This window comes from Ziziphus jujuba, chromosome 8 (assembly GCF_031755915.1).
Source record: "Ziziphus jujuba cultivar Dongzao chromosome 8, ASM3175591v1".
Lineage (NCBI taxonomy): Eukaryota > Viridiplantae > Streptophyta > Magnoliopsida > Rosales > Rhamnaceae > Ziziphus > Ziziphus jujuba.
This window is the reverse complement of record NC_083386.1, coordinates 5,422,323-5,445,153: the sequence shown is the minus strand read 5'-3', so window position 1 is coordinate 5,445,153 and position 22,831 is coordinate 5,422,323. Positions and strand designations below refer to the sequence as shown.

The window sequence follows — 22,831 nt, the reverse complement described above, 5'->3', positions numbered from 1 at the left end:
TGAAGTTGGAGAATGTATCAAAGCTTAGAGAAATCTGCTCCTTGAAGAAAATTGGTTGACATCCTAAAAGGAACAGGAAACATTTGTTGGAGATTCTGACATCATGCCTCTTTTCAATGGGAAGGTACATGCATGTTTGTTCAATATACTGAAAGTGAATTGCTTTACAATTTATTAAGCTTTATATTTTTTCTTTTAATTATCTGAGATGAGAAAATATATATTCAGATGGACATTAATTTAATTGTGCACTGCAGTTTCTTTGTTTCCTGAAATTGGAGAAGTTGGAGTTGTATAACTGTCATGCCGCCAAGAAGTTATGGGATGACCAACTCGTACCAAGTTCTACTTCTTTCTGTTTCTTAACAGAACTGGTGGTATCCGACTGCAAGTGTTTGAAATATGTATTTTCATCGTCTATTGCGGTCAGCTTTAAATAGCTCTACTCTATTGTGGTAAAAGGTTGTGAGGCCATGGAAGAAATAGTGAGCAGGGATGAAAGGATGGATAACATCTCATTTCCTAAACTATATTCTTTAAAGCTACGGATCTTCCAAAACTGTCCACATTCTCCTCTAGAATTTTCATGGAGTTTTCATTGTAAAATGGTCTTCGTATTGAGGATTGCCTTGAATTGAAAACTGTTGTTTCCAAGTCATACAGGTTAAACACCTTGATTCCATCATTCTTCAGCAATGTAAGATTTTTATTGTTTCTATTCTCTCCCTCTTATTTTTCGGTCATTTTTTTTTATCTTTTATTATTAACATTTTTTTTCCTTATCTTTTATTTTTCATATATTTATAATTTGTGCTTTCATGGGGTCCATTTCATGGTTGGCTTCATGGTACAAACTGGGTAGAAAGGCCCAGGAGATGGGAGAGACCGTTGTTAAACTCAAAGGCAAGATCGACTTTGATCACATTTCGTTCAGTCCAAGACTCCAAAGTCATTTTGAAAATAAAGATTATCTAAGATCTGTCACAAGAGAGAAATTTGTGGATGAAATAATGGAGGAGTTGGGAGACACTAATATCAGAACGATTGGATTGCATGGAATGCCTGGTGTAGGAAAAACCACTCTTGTTAAAGAAATTGCTAGAAAGGCCTTAAAAGAATATCCGAGGTTATTTAATGATTTAGTTATTGTTACTATATCACAAACTCCGGACCTTGAAAATATTCAACAACGTATTGCAGAAAGGCTAGATCTAGAGTTGAAAAAGAAAATGATATCTGAAAGAGCACTTGAGATACGACATCGATTGAAGGATGAAAATAAGTTTCTCATAGTTGTAGATGATGTATGGAGTGAACTAAAACTTGAGGATGTTGGAATAGCTTTTGAAAATGATCAGAAGGGGTGTAAGATTTTGATTACCTCGAGATTTGTATGAGTGTTGGGTGCCGATATGGGTGTTGATAAGAATTTCAAAGTTGAACTTCTATCAAAAGATGAAGCAAGTAACTGGTTCAATGATATAGTGGGCGATGTGGCTAAAACTCGTGTGTTGAAAGAAGTTGGAAATAAGATTGTTAAAAAATGTGGGTGCCTACCCCTTGCTAGTGTAATTGTTGCAAATTCATTGAAAAATTGCGGGTTGCCTCTATGGAGAGATGCCTTGACAAAGTAGAGAATTCTGAATAAAATGAATTTGTGAGATCTGCTATCAAATTATGTTACCATATTCTAGAGAATGATCAAACAAAGAAATTAGTTTCTCTACGTTCTCTACACAAAGAAGATGCAAACATAGAAATGGAATGTTTGATGAGATACTATTGGGGTATGGGCATGTTTTGAGGTGACATGACATTGCAAAACACGAGAGATCGAATGCATGGTTGGGTCAATACTCTGAAAGATTGTTGTTTATTGTTGGATGGTGATGATTCTGGCGCAGTTAAAATGCATGATGTGGTTCAAGATATTATAAAATCAATTGTAGAAGAAAATCATAATATGCACTGTTTCAGAGATGGTGGTGAGGTAGAAGAATTTTTGAGAGAGGAAAAATTTGAAAACTTGAAAGAAATTTCACTGCCTAATGGTTATCTGGATGAGTTACTTTTTGAAAGGTTTGAATATACACAGCTTCGGTTAATGGTTTGCATGTGGAGCAGATCTTCGAAAATAATCCTAGGTGATTTTCTTGACAGGATAAAACTGCTTAGGGTATTACAATTCTCTGGGATAGCTTTTGGTGACTATCCAAAGGTGTTAGCTTCACATTTATCATCCTTGCAAAATCTTTGTACCTTGTGTTTATGTGACTTCGATGTGGACGACATAGCTAAAATTGGAAAACTTAAGAACCTAGAAATTCTTGACCTTTTCGGATCCCATATCAAGAAATTGCCAGGTGAGATAAGACAACTTAATGATTTTGAAAAAGAAAGCAATGAAGTGAAGAAAATTCTTATTCACTCTTTCTTGACTTAACAAGATGTTCAACCAAGTCTTTATATAAAAGGTCAATCTTTGTAAAAGGAAAGAAACAAAGCAACTGTATAAAATAATAAAGGGAGCTATAAATATGCAGTCCCGTGAAAGGTGTTTCCAGAATATATATTGCCATATATAACCTTAACAGCTAGATAGAATGGTTGACTTCCTTTGTTTCCTTTTTGTTGCTGTCATGATTGATGGTTAATTGGATATGTGCTTCATTAGGCCCCTTCAAGCTGGCGAGGAAAAGATTGTGAACTCCCAACTTGATTCTAAAGATTCGACAAGAATGTTTTGGCAGTGGTTTTGTAAGCACGTCTGCAATTTGCTGCAATGATGGTATGAATTTAGTTTCAAGTGCACCAATTACAACTTTTTCGTGTACGAAATGATAGTCAATCTCGATATGTTTCATTAGAGCATGGAAAACAGGGTTTTTAGTCATGTTGAGAGCACTTATATTGTCACTAAATAGTTAAGGGGATGCAATAAGGTGGCACCAATATCACGAAGCAAATAACTAATCCAAGTTAATTCAGCTGGAGTTAAGGCAATAGCACGATATTTAGCTTTGGTACTTAAGCAAGCAACTGTGGGTTGTTTTTTTGAAGACCATGATACACAATTTGAGCCAAGATAAATGCAAAACCTTGTTGTACTTCGTCGAGTGAGAGAACATCCAGCCCAGTCAGCATCACAGAAACCATTAAGAGTTAAAGCACTTTAGGAGATAATATGAAGGCCATATGTAACTGTGCCTTTGAGGTTGCCAAGCATGAGTTTGACAGCACGAAAGTAAGCAAGAGTTGGCTGGTGAAGATGCTGGCATACTTTGTTCACAGCGTGAGTAATATCTAGCCTAGTGAAAGTGAGGTATTGGAGAGCCCTGACAATACTACAAAAATCATTTTCATTGACTAGAGTGTGATCATCGGCTAATGTAGGCAGCTTGACAGCTATAGGTGTGGATAGAGGAGATGAGTGCATCATTTGTTTTCAAGAGAGAAGATCCCAAATGTATTTTTGTTGGCAAAGAAAGATACCACCAGAAAAGTACTTGACCTCAATTCCTAGAAAGTAATGGAGAGGACCAAGATCTTTTAGTGTGAACTCACTGCTTAGTTTGTTAATGAGACATTGGATAAGTCTTGAACTACTTCCTGTAAGAAGTACATCATCAACATAAACAGGAAGTAAAATAATATCGTTGTGTTCCTTATAAATAAATAAAGATGGATCGGCTTTGTTGCACAAAAAACCAAGAGTAAGTAAGTATTGAGATAATCTATCAAACCAAGCACAAGATGCTTGTTTTAAATCATAAAGAGACTTATGTAATAAACAAACATGGTCTGGAACTTTTGGGTTGATAAAACTTGGTGGCTGCTCCATATAGACTCTTTCTTTAAGCAAACCATGAAGAAATGCATTCTTAACATCTAGTTGTCTAATTGACCAATTAGATGTTACAGCAAAGGAAAGAATAAGTCATATGGTAGTCGGCTTTATCATGGGGCTAAAAGTTTCTTCATAATCAAGGCTAGGAACTTGAGTAAAACCTTTAGCTACAAGACGTGCTTTGTAGCGATCAATAGAACCATCTTCTTTATATTTAATTCGGTATACCCATTTTGATCCAACTATATTTGTATGTTGAGGACGTGGAACAGGACTCCAAGTATGGTTTTGATGAAGAGCTAATAATTCTTCTTCCATTGTAGATTTCCAATGAGGAAATTTGAGTGCTGTTTTCAAGGTTTTAGATTCTTGAGTGGGGTAGTCTTGTGTCATGACAAGAGCAGTATTGGAGGGAGAAATATGTTGGCAGACATAGTCACTTAAATAAGTAGGTGGTCACCGATTACGTGAGGATCTAGATGTACATGGTAGCTGGTTATGAACTATTGTTTCTTGAAGATTATCAATGTCTATGGTGGCATCTACGTTGCTTGACTCAAGGGGTTGCTCCTGAGATGAAGTGGTGATGACATCATCATTTATAGTAGTGGGAATGTCAGGAGGATTGATTTGTTCAGGACAGCAAGTAAAGGACTTTGGTTGTGAGGCACCAATAGGACCATTATACGAGGTCTCCTTGTGAGATATAATTGAGCTACTTGATGGAGAGAAGGAGGTATTTGATTTGATGTACCACTCATCTTGATCAGGAAAGGTAGTGACAACAAGTTCCTACACATTATTCCTTGGAGCAGAGTTAGTAGAATAAGGAAAAATATTTTCATCAAAAAGTACATGGTGAGAGATGTAAACTCTATTAGTGGTGGGATCAATACACCTATAGCCTTTGTGATTGGGACTGTATCCCAAGAACACACATGGAAAGGTTTTCTTTAAAAATTTATTTTGGTTTTGATATCTCAAGTAAGGAAAACACTTGCAGCCCAAGAATTTTAAAACCATTATAATTTGGGTGCTTTTTATATAATTTAAAAAAAGGAGTCTTCATGTGAAGTGATGAAGAAGGTAATCTATTAATTAAAAAGGTTGCTGTAAGAAAAACATCAATCCAAAATTTAAGAGGTAAATTTGCATGGAAAATCATAGTGAGGCTGGTTTCTATAATGTGACGATGCTTTCTTTTAGTGATCCCATTTTGCTCCGGTGTACCTGGACATGATAATTGATGAACTATTCCACATTGAACAAGATGGCTAGTGAAAATAGAATTTGTAAATTCCCCTCCACCATCACTTTGAAAAATTTTAATTTTTCTATCAAATTGTTTTTCTACCAATTTTTGAAATTTTAAAAAGCATTCATAAAAATCTGATTTATACTTAAGAGGATATAGCCAAGTGTATCGAGTGCAATCATCAATAAAAATAACATAATAATGAAAATTCTATATAGAAGAAATAGGAGTAGGCCCCCATAAATCACAATGAATTTTTTCTAAAGGAAATTGACAAATTTTATTAGAATCAAAGAATGGTAGTTTGCATCATTTGCCTAATTGACAACTAGTACAAACTAAATTTTTATTAAGCCATTTAGAGATGGCAATGACATTATTTTTTTTAAGGACTTGTAAAAGTTTGAATGAGGATGTTCCAATCTTTGGTGCCAGAGATTTGATGGACTGTCTGTATGTGTTTTGATAGCAGCAAGGGCCTCCACTTATGCTTCTTCAAGGGCATATAGCTGTCCTTGTTTACTCCTTCTAACTAGAATCTTTTGGTTTTGGTCCTTTATCACAAAGCCGTTAGCATCAAATTCAAAAATGCAAGCATTATCATGTGTTAATTGATTAGCTGATAAAAGATTTTTCTTTAGCTTATGAACAACAACCACATCTTTTAATTTTAGATTACCATCATATGTTTTTAAGAGTGCATTTCCTATGTGTGAGACAGGCAGTTTTGTTCCATTACCAACATAGACAGCATCATCACCATGATAAGAATGTGCAGAGACTAGCTTACCAACACCATTGGTCATATGTGTTGTTGCTCCGGAGTCGGCATAGAAGGTTGGATCATTACCATCTTGAATGGTGAAGGCAGCAAGAGCTTCAGGTATGCTTTCTTCTTGGTAGGCATAGTCAAATCTATGAAAACATTTTAGTGCAGTATGATTGTTTAGTCCACAAATTTGACATCGTACCTGTCCTGAATTTCCTCTATAAAAGCCTTGTCTATTGACTTGTGGGTTCTGCCAGTTGTTATTAGAGCTTCCATATCCCTGTGTGCCTTGGTGTGGATGAGGATTGGAGTTCTCAGACCATCCAGCGAGAGGAAATCCTCGTCCTCTTGAGTTGAATTGACCACCTCTATTATTTCTTCCTTGTCCTCTTTGCCCAAAAAAGGCTTGGTTATGATCAATCTCTTTCTTTTCTTCCTCATTTTGTGCAGCAAATATTTGGTCATGGTTCTATAAGGAGAGAAGAAACTGATTAAGTGAGGGATATGGTGGTTTAGAGAGCGTTGCAATTCAAAAATTTTGATATTTGACACCTAATCCACGAGCAAATTGAAAGACTTTTTCAGTTTCTCAGATTGGTTTGTTGATGGCAGCAAGACTATCACAGATTCCTTTAAATTTCCGCACATATTCATCAGTAGAGAGAGAGCCTTTAATCAAGGCAAAAAGAGAGTCTCTTAATAGTGCTTCCTTTTCAATGGTGTTAGGGAGCAATTGCTCCTCTAGACTTGTCCAGATTTGTTTTGCTGTGTCTTCTCCATTGATCATTGTAAGTATCTCCAGAGTCATTATACCAAGAAGCCACATTACAAGTAAACCATCATTGTTTATCCATATCTCATATTGTGGATTTTCCTTGTTCATGCCATCTTTTTCCAAGATTTCTGCTGCTGGTTTCCTGTGTGTGAGATGATGGGCTATTCCAAGACTTCTAATCAAGGGCAAAACCTGTGATCTCCACAATAAAAAATTAGAGGGGTTAATTTGATAGAAATAAGGCTAGCACATTGATGGAATGATTGGATTGTAAGCTTTAGTTCATCATGGCAGCTCATTTCAGAAACAATGGAGGAAGGCTCTGATACCATAATGATTTTGAAAAAGAAAGCAATGAAGTGAAGAAGATTCTTATTCACTCTTTCTTGACTTAACAAGATGTTCAACCAAGTCTTTATAAAAAAGGTCAATTTTGTAAAAGGAAAGAAACAAAGCAACGGTATAAAATAATAAAGGGAGAGGTGTTTCCAGAATATATATTGCCATATGTAACCTTAACAGCTAGCTAGAATGGTTGACTTCCTCTGTTCCCTTTTTGGTACTGTCATGATTGATGGTTGATTGGATATGTGCTTCATTACAACTTACTCGTCTATGCATGTTAGATTTGAGTGGTTGTGACAATCTTCGACTGATTGAGTCCAATGTCATACAGCATTTGAAACGTTTAGAGGAGTTGTATGTGGTTGAGTTTCAGAATTGGCATAAAGATGATGGAGAAGGAAGGAATGTAGGTCTTGATGAGCTAAACCAATTGGATCATTTGACTGCTTTACAATTAAATATACCAGACATCGTGATGCTGCCAGAAGTTTTAGTTAGTCCAAAATTGGAGCGCTATGATATTACAATTGGGGATTGTTACTATTCTGGTATTTCACTGCCAGAAGTTTTATTTAGTCCAAAATTGGAGTGCTATGATGTTACAATTGGGGATTATTACTATTTTGGTCTTTCACTAAACTCTGGTTCAAGACAATTGCTAATCCAGCATGAAGAAAGCAGTCTATTATGGGAGCACGGGATTGAAAAGTTAATGAAAAGGTCTGAAGTGTTGGAGTTCGTGGAATTAAATGGTGTGAATAATATTTTAAACGAATTAGATACAGAGGGCTTTCCAGAATTGAAGAGTTTGACATTACAAAATAATCACACAATTCAGTACTTGGTTAATTATTCGAGGGGGGAAATTCATCCTTGTACTGCATTTTGTAGCTTAGAGGAATTGTTCCTTCGCAATTTGAGCAATCTCAAGCAGATATGTCATGGGGAAGATACAGTGGAGTTATTCAAAACATTGAGATTTGTGACAGTAAGTGATTGTGACAGTCTGAAGAACCTCTAGCCGCTCTTCAATGCCAGATGGCTTGAGGAAATTGAAATAAGTGATTGCAAGGCGATGGAGGAGATATTTACTCGTCAAATACAAGATGACGGTGATGATAACGACCAAGTTATTGAGTTCTCCAATTGCGGTCCTCAAAGTTATGGGATGACCAACTTGTACCAAGCTCTCCTTCTTTCTGTTTCTTAACAAAATTGGAGGTATCCAACTGCCAGTGTTTGAAATATGTATTTTCATCTTCTATTGCTGCCTGCTTTAACCAGCTTTACTCTCTTGAGGTTAGGCATTGTGGGGCCATGGAAGAAATAGTGAGGAGGGATGAGAGGACCGTTAACATCTCATTTCCTAAACTATATTCTCTCTGGCTATACGATCTTCCAAAACTGTCCGCATTCTCCTCTGGAATTTTCATTGATTTTTCATTGTTAAATGATCTTTATATTCGGGATTGCCCTGAATTGAAGATTTATTTTCCGAGTCGTCAGAAGACAAGTCGAACACCATCATGCCATCTCTCTTCAACGAAAATGTAAGATTTTTGTTGTTTCTATTTTCTCTCCCTCTTATTTTTCGGTCATTTGTTGATTTTTTTTTATTAGCTTTTTTCTTTTTCTTTTTATTATGTTTTATCTTTTATTTTTCATATATTTATAATTTGTCGCTTTATCATTTTGCCTCAATTATGTCCTATCTTTGTATTTTCCCCCCTCTTTGTTTATATATAAAAGAAAAATAAAAAATAACAAATTGTTTTCTATTTAATGGAACTGTGAATTAGTTGGTTGTTTTCTATTATTACATGTTCTTTTCTTTTCTTTTTTTTTTCTCTCTCTTTTTTTTTTTTTTTTTTGGTTTATGCAGCCAGGTGTTAGTTTAGGTGTTAAGTTTATAAAATATAACTTCATGCATGATGACACCTTGGTAACACATGTAGTTTGCATGTAATAAGCAAAAATGACAAAGCAATTTCGCAATTTTGCTATGTCTTGTTTTGATATTTTTTTGTCTTTTTATCATTTTGAGATTATATGAAAGAGGAAAAAAAGAAAAAAAAAAGCACAAGTATTTTTTAGCTAATTCTTTAGGAAGAATTAATCAACCAATCAATTGTCCACTTGCTAGTAGGCAACCCCAACAGCTGGTAGATGTTCTGCGAATCAGTGAATATTTTTATACTTTTTTCTTTTCTGAGAGAAATATTTTCTCATGCCTTGTGATTTAAAATGGAAAAAAAAAAAAACTGTTTAATTATTGAAAAGCATATACTGATTTGAAATTGAAAAAAAAGACCTCTTTGTTAATTTGGCTGCTTTGTTGATGTTTGTCTATAACTATATTATCATTATTATTTGGTTAATTTGTTGTTGCTGAACTATCTTGATTAGAAAAACAGAACAAAAACAAAAGAAATGCTTACACCCCCATTACATTGGGGGCTGACAAGCTAAACGAGTGTTGTGCAGGCTACAAATGAGAGACCTAATTCCGACTTGTAACAATATCAGGGCTCTTTGATTTTTCCTTTCTTTTTTTTTTTAACCGAAAAAAAACCATTTACTATTAGTTGATCTATTTTCAATATATATTTAATTAATTAGCCTCTGTAGCTTTTATCTTTTTGCCTAAACTATGCCCTTGCTATATTTGAATTCTTTTCCTAATTATTTGATTTTCTGATGTTATAGAGAGGGGGTAAAAAAAAAAAATAATAATAATAATTATAAGCAAGTATTTTTCTTATACGTTAATGGGGATAACTACATTGCAGGTTCCATTCCCCAGCTTGAAGGGTTTAAGGATTAGTCGAATGGATGGTTGAAGATGATATGGCAATACTGACCCTGTAGTATATAATGCTGATTCCTTTTGCGAATTGGAAGAGGTTGAAGTTGGATATTGTGAGAATCTAATGGAGATATTTCCATCTGGAATGCAAACAAGACTACGAAACTGAGAAAGTTGGAAAGTGGAAGAGATCTTTGTAATGGAAACATCAATTGTAGTGGGATAGAAGAAGTTGTTGGTAACGAGGAAGGATTGGAGACAGCACTACCCCGTGATCATGATGATGAGTTTGTATTCCCTCAATTACAGGAAATATATATCTCACGTATTTGCACAATCTAGTGAGAATCTATGCGGGAATACATACACCAAGATTTCCTTTGTTAAAAAAGTTGGAAGTGTTACACTGTAAGAAGGTGAAGGTTTTGCAGGTGTCATTTGGTAGAGAAGTGAAATTCGATGGACTGCCAAACTTGATGCATTTGATGAAAGAGGAGGAGGAGAGCTGCCAGTTAGAAAAATTGACGTGTGAAAAGTTAAAAAAATTTAGGGCCTTCCTCCATATCCTTCCTAAATTCGACGAGGTTGACAGTGACAGATAGCCACGAAATGCTACATTTACTATCTTCCCAAACAGCCAAAAGCATGACACAGGTTTTCTCATTGAGAATAAGTAGTTGCAAAAGAATGGTAGAGATAATTTCTGATGCAGGAGTTGACATGAAAGGTCGTGAAATTGTTTTTCCTCGGTTACATTCCTTGTTGCTTGATAATTTACCCACGCTTTCAAGCTTCTATTTAGGGAACTGTACAATGAGATTTCCAAAGTTAGAACACTTGCATATTTATGGCTGCTTTGAGATGCAATGTTTCTCTAAACATGATATTATATGCCCCTCAAAGCTGAGATTCAAAGTGGAATTAAGGACCCTATGGGGATTGGAATTGGTATCGCCATCGGAATTGGATGCAATATGTGGGTTTTGGCAATACGATTGGGAATCGAGAACGTCTCTTAGGAATATTGTTGATATTAATAGCATCATAGCAGAACTGTTACGGAATTGGGAGAAAAAACAAATAGCAATGGTGTAGTATCAAAATGGGGCGCCGGATCTTGGTGGGTTTGGGGTTCAGGGTGGATGAGATTGGGAGTTGGTGTTTGGGCTTGTGGGTGAGGCAAATCAGCATCATCATCAACAAAATCAGCAAAATCACTATCAATTCCAACATTTACCGTAGGCACAATATTATCCGGAATAATATTGACAGCACCCGGGTTACCAAACGGAAAGACATCCTCAAAGAACTTGACATCACGAGAAACAAAAAATTCCTTTTTATCCAAATCAAACAACTTCCACCCCTTCTTTCCAAACGGGTAACCCAAAAACACACATTTTCGACTTCGACTTGCAAATTTGTCACCTTTGGATTTTTGATCATGAGCAAAACTAAGACAACCAAAGGTGTGAATTGCCTCATATGAAGGAGGGGTGCCAAACAGGATTTCGAATGGTGTTTTATTGTGTAACAAAGGAGAGGGAGTGCGGTTGATTAAATGAGCTGCGGCAAGAACACTTTCTCCCCAAAAATAAATAGGCAAAGTTGCTTGAAAGCGTAATGCCCGCCCCACATTTAAAATATGCTTGTGTTTTCTCTCAATCCTCCCATTTTGTTGCGGGGTACCCACACATGAAGTTTGGAATAAAATACCAGTTGCAGAAAAATAGTCAAGTAGGCATTGAAATTCTGTACCATTATCACTTTGAACAACTTTCACTGTTTGAGAAAATTGTCGATCTACCATTGCAATAAAAGACATAAACATCCGAAAAACTTCTGTTTTATCGACCAGCAAATAAATCCACACAGCTCTTGAAAAATCATCAACAATAGTTAAAAAAAAAAATGAGCTCCACAAGAAGAAACATGTTTATAAGGACCCCACAAATCACAATGTATTTTCTCAAAAATTCTAGTTGCCTTATTGTCACTTAAAGGAAATTTGTCTCTAGGATGCTTAGCACGAAAACATATTTCACAAGCTTTATTTAAATTACCCTTAAGGTTGCTAACTGGAGGAAGTAACTTCACTACTTTCTCTGAAGGGTGTCCCATCCTTTTGTGCCACAACTCCAAAGTCGATGCTGCGTTGTGGACAGAAACATGTTGTACCGAATCACCTTCAGCTCCGCCGAAGTAGTAAAGTCCATCTCGCCTAACTCCCGTTCCAATCAGCTCCCTGGTGTGGTCCTGTATAGCACACATATAAGAGTTAAATTGGACAATACAATGTAAGTCATCATTCAATTGTGAAACCGAAAGTAAATTGCAATTGAGTTTCGGCACATAAAGAACGTTTTTAAGAGTGATTTTATCCGACAATCGAACTGAACCGGATTGGGTCGCAACAACAGATTCACCATTAGGAAGTCCAACCGGACACTCAAACAACGCCATAGTATCAAATAACCAAGACAAATCACCGGTCACATGATGAGTTGCCCCGGTGTCAATGATCCATGACTTCGTGTCAAACTTACCGTTCAACCTGTCATCCGGAACTTGAGCATTACCAATTAACCCCGCAAGAGCTTGCCATTGTTCGGGTGTGAAGAGTTGATCGGGAGAACTTTTAGTAGAGGATGCTCCAATTGTACTACTGGCCGCATTAGCACGAGCTGAACCACGCCCACGACCAGCCAGCTGACGACTACGGCCAGCACCCCCATCAGCCTTGTTTTGATCCGACCACCCCTCGGGATATCCCACTATTTCATAGCAATGATTTTTGTCATGGCAATGCTTGTGACAATGAGGATAAGCAACGAGGGACCAACAAGTTGAAGATTCATGCCCCGTCTTCTTGCAGTGGCTACACACGGGCCTCTCCATTTTTCCCCGTCCTCTTCCAGCGCCGGTACGGACAGCAAAGCCAAGAACCTCTGCTGGCTTGTCTTCTGAGACTGTCTTGGCAAGCCGCACACGCTCATCCTGTATCACTAGTTGGTATGCTCGATCAAGCGAAGGCAAAGGATCTTGAGAAAGAATATTGGTTCGTAATTGAGCGTACAAATCAGTATTGAGTCCCATCAAGAAGTCATGTAATTTTCCTTGTTCACGTCTTGCTTGGTGCAATGATGCAGCAGTACAAGACGAACAACAATTGCAAGAAATTAGCGGTTCATGCTTAAATAATTCCTCCCATAATACATTCAGTTTGCCATAGTAAGTTGTAACAGACATAGATTTTGGTTGCTCACACTTAGCAATTGAAGTCTTCAATTGGTGAATTCTTGGGCCATTAACCATAGCATATCATTGCTTAAGGTGCTCCCATAAGCGTTTCGCATCACGAAATTTAGATAGGGTACTTTTTACCTCTGGATCGATTGTGTTTGTAATCCAAGAAACCAACATTGCATTGACGGTGTTCCAATCAGATTGGGTATATGGAGGTTGCGGTCCGGTGATAGTGCCTTCCAGAAATTCGAACTTGCGGCGTGCCTCCAATGCTAATTGAATATCTGAAGCCCAATCATCGTAATTGTCTCCGCGTAAGCAAGTGGGAGTGATGAAGTCCCCTGGTCGGTCTCCTGTGCCGAGAAAAAAAGGTGAATTCATCTCCATTTTAGGTGGCAGCGATCGTGGTTGTTCATCGCCGGCCATTGTTTTATTGTGTGTGTATGTTAGTCTCTGATACCATGTAAAAAATAATTAAAGGGTCAAAGCTCAACCCTAATTGATATTCATTCACCCATATATAACGTACCTACAGCAATTCTACTTAAGGTAAAACTCTTTGTTTAGGAAACAATCCTAAACAATAGCAACTACATCCCTAAAACATATCTACATTCCTAAAACATATCATAATATCTCAACAAATGGAAACAAAGAAAACGAAGAACAAACACACAATTTACGTGGAAACCCTTGACGGGAAAAACCACGGGCAGGGAGAAGCAAATCCAATATCGAAAGATTGGTACAAAGGTGAGCCAAATTTTGAGATACCCTAAAAACCCCAATTACAGCCGAACAAAAATATATGTATATATATATAGTACGGAAGAAACCCTAAAATTGAACAGGTCTAAATTTTTCTCCAAAATTAGTTTCACCAAATGGGTTGCACCGCGAGCTTTTCGGGTCGGGTCAACAAGAATTCGGGTCACTAACTCTAACAAGAACACTGGATAAACCACACTGGTCCTGCATTGCAAGAGCTCTTCACTGAAGAAGGTACCAACTCATCCTCAAAATTTTTATATTATCAGTAAAGATACATGTAATTATGCTTTTCAAAACTATATTACAAAATTTTCAGTCCCAATTTTTTTATTTGGACGCAATAGAATTTCCAGATTGCTTTTCAAAAAGGAATTCTAATTCAAAATGGCAAGGATTTATTTCTCCTGGAATATTGACTACATGAAGAATATAAATATATAGTATTGAAGGATATTGTACATGAAAGATTTTCATATTATAATATTTTATACGAAAAGCTTTCAATTACAAAATAATGAAACACTTCTCAAACGTTAGTAAACTCTTTCTTTATGTTCTCTTACCTCATATCTCACTCCCTCAAATGTTTCCGCCGAATAGCGATTTGCTTCAACACTCTCCATCTCCTAAAAACTGTACATGTTGTGGTCTCTGCAAGTTTGGTGCCTTTCATTGATGACGTACAGGTCAGTCCTTGAAAACTATCTTTGAATAATTTTTTGGATTATCCTGAATTTTGGCTTATTTCAATTATTAGATTGGTAAAATAGTAAGTAAGCTTACACACTGTTTTATTCTGTTTGGTTTGTACATTATTATATGTATTGTATAATAAAATGAGAAAATGATAAAAATTTGGGCTCCTGAATCAAAGGGTATTAACCAGTCATAATCCTTTCAATTTTTATACAGATTTGCAACTATTCTTGTACCATCTTCCTTCTTTTTTGTTATTCTTTTTCATTCTTTTGGTCGCTTTCATAATATATTTGGACAATATTTTATGTATATTATATAATATTAATATTATGTGTATTGTATAGTATTATTTACATGATAAGCGTTTTTGGTGTAAACGTTTGAGGTACACGGTGAGATATCTTTGTAGTGGTAATGGGTTAGAGGTCTCTTTGGCTATGGGAGTTTGAGTAAACCAGAAAATGTTATTGCCTAATTCTAAGCATTTTCAGTGAGACAATGTTTCATTTGTTTAACTCATTATGGCACAGGGGAAAATACCTCAAACAAATTAGGCATCGAATATTTTCTGGAAATTGGCTGTCAATTCCTGGATTTAAAAATTAGTTAAGTGCTTGAATGTTACATAGTCTATACTCTGTTTTGTTCTGTTTGGTTTACACTATATTATAGGATGTTTTGCTTTGGTTTTACGTTAATCTATAATCTGTTTTGCTCTGATTGGTAAAAAGGGTAACATATTTTGAAGCCTCTGTCTTCAAGTGTTTGGTGGGAAATTAAACATATTCAATTTTTTCGAAATGTTGATTTATTTTACACATTGAAAAGCATTTCAAACCATTTATCACATTGAGATACTAGTTTTGCATGATTTTTACCCTCTTCAAAAAACGTATTGCCTTGAAACGCCGTGTGTGGAAGCATGCCTCAAAAGCGTTTCGAGGTCTGCGTTTCTGGACATTGTTTTGCAACTAGAAACCTGAGAAATAAAAATAAAAATAATGCGGATGAAAAATGGTTTAAAAAATTTATATAATCTAGATAAATTGATATAGATAATGGTTAAAGTTAAGAAAGTGCCACCTGGACTGGCTAAGTACGTTATAGGACATTCTATTTTATTTTTTAGTTGGGAAAAGATATATTATTGAAATCTTAATGTTAGGTATAGTTGTTTAGGAAGCCACGATGCATTTGAAAATTTATTGGTTATCCCAAATATAAACAAAGAACTTTTTTTAGCGATGATGAATTGATGAATTTTGTGCCTAAAATTATTGTTGGCCTTAACAGTTAGTTTTTAACCACAGCAATTAGTTTTAACTACAAAAATAGTTATGATAAATAAGATAAACAATTTTAACCACGGCAAATGATAATAGTTATAGCTAGAAACTTTTGGCTACTGGGTTATTGTTCACAGTATAATACTGACATTTTCTATTTCTAAAAACGTTTAGCTAGAAAAAGTACAAAAATGTTATGGCCTGTATTTTTTTGTAATGTTCAATTATGAAAGTGAATGACCTTATTTCGTTTTTATAGTTATGCAAAACTCGAGGGTGGCTCAATAAAATTATATGTTTAAGCTCCATCAGTAAGAAAATCTAATTTATTCACAAGTTCTAACTGCCAACATTGGTCAAAGAATCAACGACTAATGAATGATAGTCTATTGACCCTTTGTTAATGAAGTAGTGACTGGTTGGCTTAAGTTATTTATGATATGTAATGTATTACCAGGCAATCAAGTGAACATATTTAAATCATTAACAAACAATTAATTGAGGTTTTAGCTTCTAATTTCATTTCACAATATCCATAGGTTTCACCTCTCAATGGAATTTACCAAACAGATAAAGAATTAAGCAACAAAGAAATCCTTCCCAAAAACATTGTGAGAAAAATAATCCTTAAATTTGGTCAGCTATAGATATATATATATATATATATATATATATATATATGTGTTTATAAGCTGTTAAAAAGAGAAGAAAGAAGGGAATTTTGCAGGTCCAAAACGGCATCATTTTACTGCAGCAATAATGAAGGGTAGAAAGGATATTTCATAAGTTACTTGCCACGTTGGAGCTGCTGGAGTTAGTTGAACGCACCATTTCTTGTTTTGGATATATATGTATATTTGGTCTTCTTCTTGCTGGGGCAGATAGGAAAAAACAGAGAGCAAAAAAAGGGAAAAAATTGCAGACCCTGTGTAGCTTTGTGCGAAGAGAGTCCCGTGAGTATTGAGAGCCATTCTTTCTTGTTTTCTTTGTGTTCTTAACATGGGTTTGACAGAGATCTCTGTGGAGATTGAAGAGTGAATGGATGTATTGGGATCTTGGGTATTGGTTTGGGTATTCTTGTGTGAATCCACCATTGATGGTCTGTTATTAAGCTTATAAACACCATTTTTCTATAGTGCAGAAGCTCAACACTTGAGCAACGAGGACGTAGGTCAATTTGGCCGAATCTCGGTAATTTTGTGTGTTCTTGTTTAGTATTTTCTTTATTGGAGTGAGTTCAAGAATTCTACAACAAACATAAATATAGATCCAAAATAAAAGAGAACACAAATAAATAAGTTTTTCAGCTGTCTTGCACAAAAGTACTGTTCACGTGCAAACCAGCACCCCTTTGGTAAAATGGCCATATCTTCCTCTAGAAAACTCTAAATTGAACAACATTTGTTTTGTTGGAACCTAGACACATGTAGCTTTCCAACTATATAAAGTTTGATAGCCAAAACTCGACTCATTGATGAAGAATTTAGCTCAAACCAGATCCTTAAAACAGAAATTTCAAAATTCAGCACTTTAACTAAACTAAGTAGCTTAACTTTGGGAGACTCCTGTGTCACATATATTAATTACTAATATATGTACATTTCTATTGTATTCTTTACATGATAATTGTTTTTGGTTTAGTGTTTCAGGTACGCCGGCATGTCTTGGTAATATTGAGTTAGAGATCTCCTTGGCTATTAGAGTATGAATAAACAAGACAATATTGTTGACTAATTTAAAGTATTCTCAGTAAGACAATATTTCATATGTTTACTTTTGAATGGTGTTTCATATATTTACTTTTGAATGGTGTATTGTGTTTGGACATGTAATATATTACTTTATGTCTTTAAATCTTAATTGTATATTTAGGCTATTTTGACATTTGTGGTTATGACTCATCTAATGTTCTCTGTTTTTAATACAAATAAAAATATTTCTTTTTTTTTTTTTTTTTTTTGGGTCAAAGTTAAGAGTTCCTAAATAATGTGCAGTTTAACATTGTGAAAACTCACTGTACAATTGAGAAAAGTTGCTATAAGGAAATATGGTAGTCATGGAATGAATGAGAAGGCTAGGTAATGAGTATTGGAGACAAAAAACAACGTAACATTCATATTGAAACGAATTTCCACGCAAATTACCTTGTTTTTCTTCCAACTATTTGGTGGAAAAAAAAATTTAAAAATTATTTCTAATCCAACTGACTTAGAAAGTAAAGTAGAAATAACTGACAGGAAAATCTCCGAAGGAAGTTGTATCTCAAGGAAGCTAATTGGATGTACGATGTTTTGAGCCGCCATGTAAATCAGACCAAATCTGATACAATTGGAAACCCCTTGAAAATCGATCGAAAAGGGGATCTACTGGATCAAATCTACGCTTAGTAGTCTTTTTCTTCTTTTTCCTTTTTTTTTTTTTTTTGGTTTAATTATGTGGTAGAAGAATGTTTGATTTAGAGTTGACTTATATTCTTGAAGTTTAAACTCACTAGATTTTCTAACTAGTATTGTATTTAAATTCAGCTAAGTGGTGTCATTTATGTTAAATTTTTGTTCTGTATATGTAAGGCCTAATTTACTCCCAAGCTTAGGAGAGAAGGGTCTTGAAATGTTGTTGATTAGGTATGAAAAGCTGAGGTTATAGGGACTAAATGATGTGAATAATATTGTTTGTGAATTAGATACAGAGGGCTTTCCAGAACTAAAGAAGTTAAGAGTAGAACAGAATAACATACTTGAGAGTGCTTAGTTAATTTGATGGGGAAAATTCATCCCTGTACTGTCTTTGGTAGCTTAGACACATTGTATCTTCATGATTTGAGAAATCTCAAAGAGATATGACATGGGGAACCTACACTAGACTCATTCAAAACGTTGAGAATTGCATGATTAAGATATTGTATGAGCCTGAACAAACTCTTGCCAATCTCTATTGTTAAACAACTTGAGATAATTGAAATAGATCATTGTGCAGATGATGATAAGAACAAGTGGAGTTTAGACACTATTTTTCATCCAGCCGGAGATGTTGATTGAAAAGAATGGGGATGTGAGTTTTGAAAGTTGAAAAATAGGATACAGATTACAATGACTGATTTATGGGGGAAAAAGGACTCTGTAAGAAGTGCAAAGCAAGCGGTTCTTGTAGATATGGCAAAATAGTATCCCTTTACTCTGTTTTATTTATATGAAATTACACTCTGTTTTGTTCTATTAAACCTCTTGGTTTATTTTCTGTCCTTTCTATTATCAAAGTTTATTTGCCATAAATGGAAATGTAGGTCTTCAAATAATTCCTTTTTCTGTTTAATTTTCAGCCTCCATGGGATTGAGAGTTGCAATATTTATTCAGTACTGGTAAATTTGGAGATCATACCGTACTTGAGGATATATTAAAGAGTCATACTTTTTTGCCATTACTTCGTTGTACCATACAGTTCATCACTTAGGAGGTTTCATCTCGGGCGTACAATTTGTAAACCCAAAGCCTCTTACCTTTAATGATCCCCATGTTTAGCAGATGGGGAACTTTGTTCGCACGTTCACTTTAGCATTACCATCGTGAATATTCATTGGTTAAAGGAGATTAAACAAACACCACTTTACGACTGTAGCATGTGAATTCAAGATTGGTTCTTTTTTCCAATTGAAAAGTAAAAGAAAAAAGTGCTTTTGCTTCATGCTGACAAGGAACAGTAGAGTTATGACCCATGAACTTGCAGTTGTTTTCCTTGTGGAGTCCCAGGTGAGTTACTGGAAGTTCCAAATTCTAAATTTCATGGCAGCTGGACATATGTTGGTCTACACGAGGCTCAAATACGTACATAGATAATAAGCAGAATCCAACATCAGTAAGAAAAACTGTATCACTTCTATTGGTATTTTGGCTGTCAAGGATGCACCTAATTTAAAGTGGATTTACTTTAGAAAAAGAGGATTTCTAATTTTTATTTGAAAAAATTTGATGAGTCTCAAATTCTTAAATATTTAAGCAGAATCCTATTAAGAAAGCAAAACTGTGTTGCTTGTGCTAGCGTTTGGGCTGTTAAGATGCACATGCACTGCAGTGCGTCTTTAACAGCTAAAAATTCACTGTGTCAAGATTTGGAACGGGATGAATACTGTACTGTTCATATTCTTTGTCAAGTTATGAATATTTTGGCTGCGTTTCCTTTTAAATTCATTCTAGTTACAGCAGAATTTGTCAAAGTTACAACTTTGACTTTTCATTTTTATCGAGGTTTAACATTTTTGCCATTAGTCCGTTGTACCTCGGGAAATCAGCAGGTTTCCATTGATAGAAATTGGCAGCCAATTCCTGGTTTTAGAAATATGTTAGGAGCTTATTGAAGTAATTATCTTTGCTAATTAAAGTAATTTGATGTGATGGCCATTTTGGAGTTGTTAACATAATGTGTTCACTGAGGTATATACATGAGCTTCAAATTGTAAGCTTACTTGGAAGCTCTTGGAATGCATCTATACAAAATAATAGCTGCCTTTATATTAGATTTTTCTATTCTATCTTTGTTATATTTTGGTGATACGTTTTACGATCCCCTGAAGATTAGTCACTATTTGTGATCATGTTGATAGAAAAAAATGTGTTGTGACTTTCGAATTGAATAATTGGAAACAGAGGAAAAATAAGCGTTTTCAATTTTATGGGAAATATGTGTTTTATTTTGTTGCCTTCTAGGAAAATTAAAAGATTATGGACCATTTTAGAGGTGTAAAGCAAGTGGTTCATGTAATTGTAGATCGAGAGTTTGAGCTAAGGGTGATTTATCAATCCATCCATTCATCTGTATTAGATAGGTAAAATCGTAAACCTATACTCTGTTTTGCTCTGTTTGGTTTATATATAATACTTTGTTTTGCCCTGTTCGGCTTTTGTATAACTCTACTCTGTTTTGCTTTGTTTGGTAAAATGGGCATAGGATAGATTATAGTTAAGGCATTCACAAATTATTGGTAAAAACCATTTTCGAATCTCTTTCTTTTATTTTGCATTTTAAAATATTCATCCTTGTATATATTATAAAAGCATTAAAAATTTATGGTCAAATTTAGATACTTAGTTTTGCATGATTTTAACGCTCTTCAAAATTTTTTTTTTTTGGTCATCATAATTATATTGTTACTGTATTTTTTTTTTAACAAGTTTTCTTAAATATGTGTGCTTGAGGAATACGAAAAGAATCATACGTTGATTTAATATTTAAGGATTTGCTGGAAAAATTTCTCCAAGTTTCAGAATGTGGTATATGCATGTATGGGGAATCTTATTAACCTTAAATTTCCATTTTGCTACTTCGAAAAGAACATTTTCCATACTTTTTATTTTCATGTTTATGTATGACATAGTTAATGTATAATTTCTCAAATTACAACTTACTTGAGATTTAATTTAGGGTTCAACTTTTCTGGTATTAGTTTACTTCACTCTCAATCTTTGACATTCTGTTTTCACAGTTTGTGTCATGTTTCTCTATATGACAAACATATAACTACCAACTTTTGACATGCACTTTGCTTGGCATATATGCAGGTTACCCTTGTAAAGATAGTAAATATAGCCATTGCTGCTAATTGAAAGGAATAGGATATGGTTTTGAATTTGAACAACTGGGAACAGAGGAAAAATTGAGTGTTTTATGGGAAATATCTGTTTTATGTTATGGTTTATTTGGAGGTAAAAAAAGGGAAAAAGGGACTTTTCTTGAGATGGAAGCAAGTGGTTCTTGTAATTATGGGTACTTCAATTGCTCATCCAATCGATTATCATTCATGTTCTATTAGAGTGGTTCTATTAACATGTTTCTTTCTTTCCGGTTTGTATTTAATTATATTAATTCTAGTTATAAAATGGGGATAGGATAGGGAAACTATATATATTACACAGAGTTAAAAGTTTAGATAATGTACCAAAATCAATGTCCAAGTCAATATAGAGTTTGTGAAACTAAATTTTTTTATTTGCAAGCATTCTGCAGTCTTCTCTGGTTCCAATCTTCAGGTAAAAGGGCTACGCACGTTGTAACACCCCGTCCCGAACCATGTCGGAAATTTTTGCACGTTGACCGAGTTGACCGTTGACCGAAGGGGTCAAAAGTTGACTTTTTGTTCCGGTTGGAATTCTAGGTTGACTGAGGTACCGTTACGAAATACACGTTGGCACGAGTTCGTAGACTGGTAGCACGTTGAAATCGGAGCTACGGTTTGAAAGTTTTGAGCAAAACGAGTTGAGGTCCAAACTGTCTAAGGGGTGCCGGAGTTGACTTTTTATTCATGCAAGGTTGAGCTTTGACTCATGTATGGTTGTGAAGTGCTCATCGATACGAGTCCGTAGACTAGCGGCACGTCCGATTTGGACATGTGGTTTGAAAGTTATGGACCTGTAAAGTTTTTCAAATACCGTATTATTTTAATATTATTTTTTTTAAACACATAACGAAGTGCCACGTGTGAGTTAATGAAGGTGACCATGTATCACCATGGTGAAATGCCACATGTCAACCATGTGTAAAAATCAAATTTGTTTTATTATTATTTTAAATAATAATATTATTATTAATATTATTTAATCATTTTTATTTTATTTCTTTTTCCTTTTCTTTTTCTTTTTCTTTTTCTTTTCTTTTCCCCACGTGGGAAAACACCCTTTTCTTTTTTCTTTTTCTTTTTCTTTTTTTCCTTTTCTTCCTTCTCTTCCCATCAACAAAAAACGCAGAATTTCTTTTCTCCCTTTCTCTCTCCTTTGACACTCTCCCTCTCCCTGTTTGACCGGCTTTTCGCCGGATTTCAGTTGCCGGAATGCTACATGCGCCGGCCACCGGTGTAGCCCGCCACCTCGCGACCTCGGCCACCAAATTTCCCGGCCAGCCGCCTTACGCGCCCAGATCGGGCCGGCGAAATCGCGGCGGCGAGGTGAAATTTTTCCAGCGATTCTCGTCGTTTCCGACCAACCCAGCCCGTCCCATACCTCTATCCCACTATTTTCGACCCCTCTGAGTCCATTTCCGGGGTT

The 22,831-nt window shown here is 35.3% G+C and overlaps 2 protein-coding genes and 1 long non-coding RNA gene across 4 annotated transcripts; 2 read left to right on the top strand and 1 right to left on the bottom strand.

The window, feature by feature from the left end:
* Window positions 1–818: 818 nt before the first annotated feature.
* Window positions 819–1,397, top strand: LOC125421342 (probable disease resistance protein At1g61310). Its single transcript, XM_048470031.2, has one exon. It carries the CDS (start codon window positions 819–821, stop codon window positions 1,395–1,397), a length of 579 nt encoding a protein of 192 aa, XP_048325988.2.
* Window positions 1,398–10,839: 9,442 nt separating this feature from the next.
* On the bottom strand, window positions 10,840–13,469 carry LOC132804998 (uncharacterized). The gene is made up of 4 exons (XM_060819602.1): window positions 13,182–13,469; window positions 12,159–13,079; window positions 11,861–12,053; window positions 10,840–11,600 (listed from the first exon to the last, which is right to left on the bottom strand). The coding sequence occupies exons 1-4, from the start codon at window positions 13,467–13,469 to the stop codon at window positions 10,840–10,842; spliced, it is 2,163 nt and encodes a 720-aa protein (XP_060675585.1).
* A 3,066-nt stretch (window positions 13,470–16,535) lies between these two features.
* Window positions 16,536–22,391, top strand: LOC132804934 (uncharacterized). Of its 2 annotated transcripts, XR_009640190.1 has the most exons (4): window positions 16,648–16,990; window positions 17,441–17,548; window positions 19,119–20,619; window positions 21,353–22,391. It is a non-coding gene; the product is annotated as an uncharacterized LOC132804934 (long non-coding RNA). The 2 variants fall into 2 exon arrangements; XR_009640189.1 differs by lacking the exons at window positions 19,119–20,619; window positions 21,353–22,391 and having other exon boundaries at window positions 16,536–16,990; window positions 17,441–17,741.
* The last annotated feature ends 440 nt before the right edge of the window (window positions 22,392–22,831 follow it).

Excerpts from the sequence above, each read along its gene's own strand:
- LOC125421342 (XM_048470031.2), top strand. The coding sequence starts at position 819 with ATGGGGTCCATTTCATGGTTGGCTTCATGGTACAAACTGGGTAGAAAG.
- LOC132804998 (XM_060819602.1), bottom strand. The coding sequence starts at position 13,469 with ATGGCCGGCGATGAACAACCACGATCGCTGCCACCTAAAATGGAGATG. Across the intron at positions 13,080-13,181 it reads CAAACACAATCGATCCAGAG|ACTTCAATTGCTAAGTGTGA; the intron begins GTAAAAAGTACC and ends CACCAATTGAAG. Across the intron at positions 12,054-12,158 it reads ATAAAATCACTCTTAAAAAC|GACCACACCAGGGAGCTGAT; the intron begins GTTCTTTATGTG and ends TGTGCTATACAG.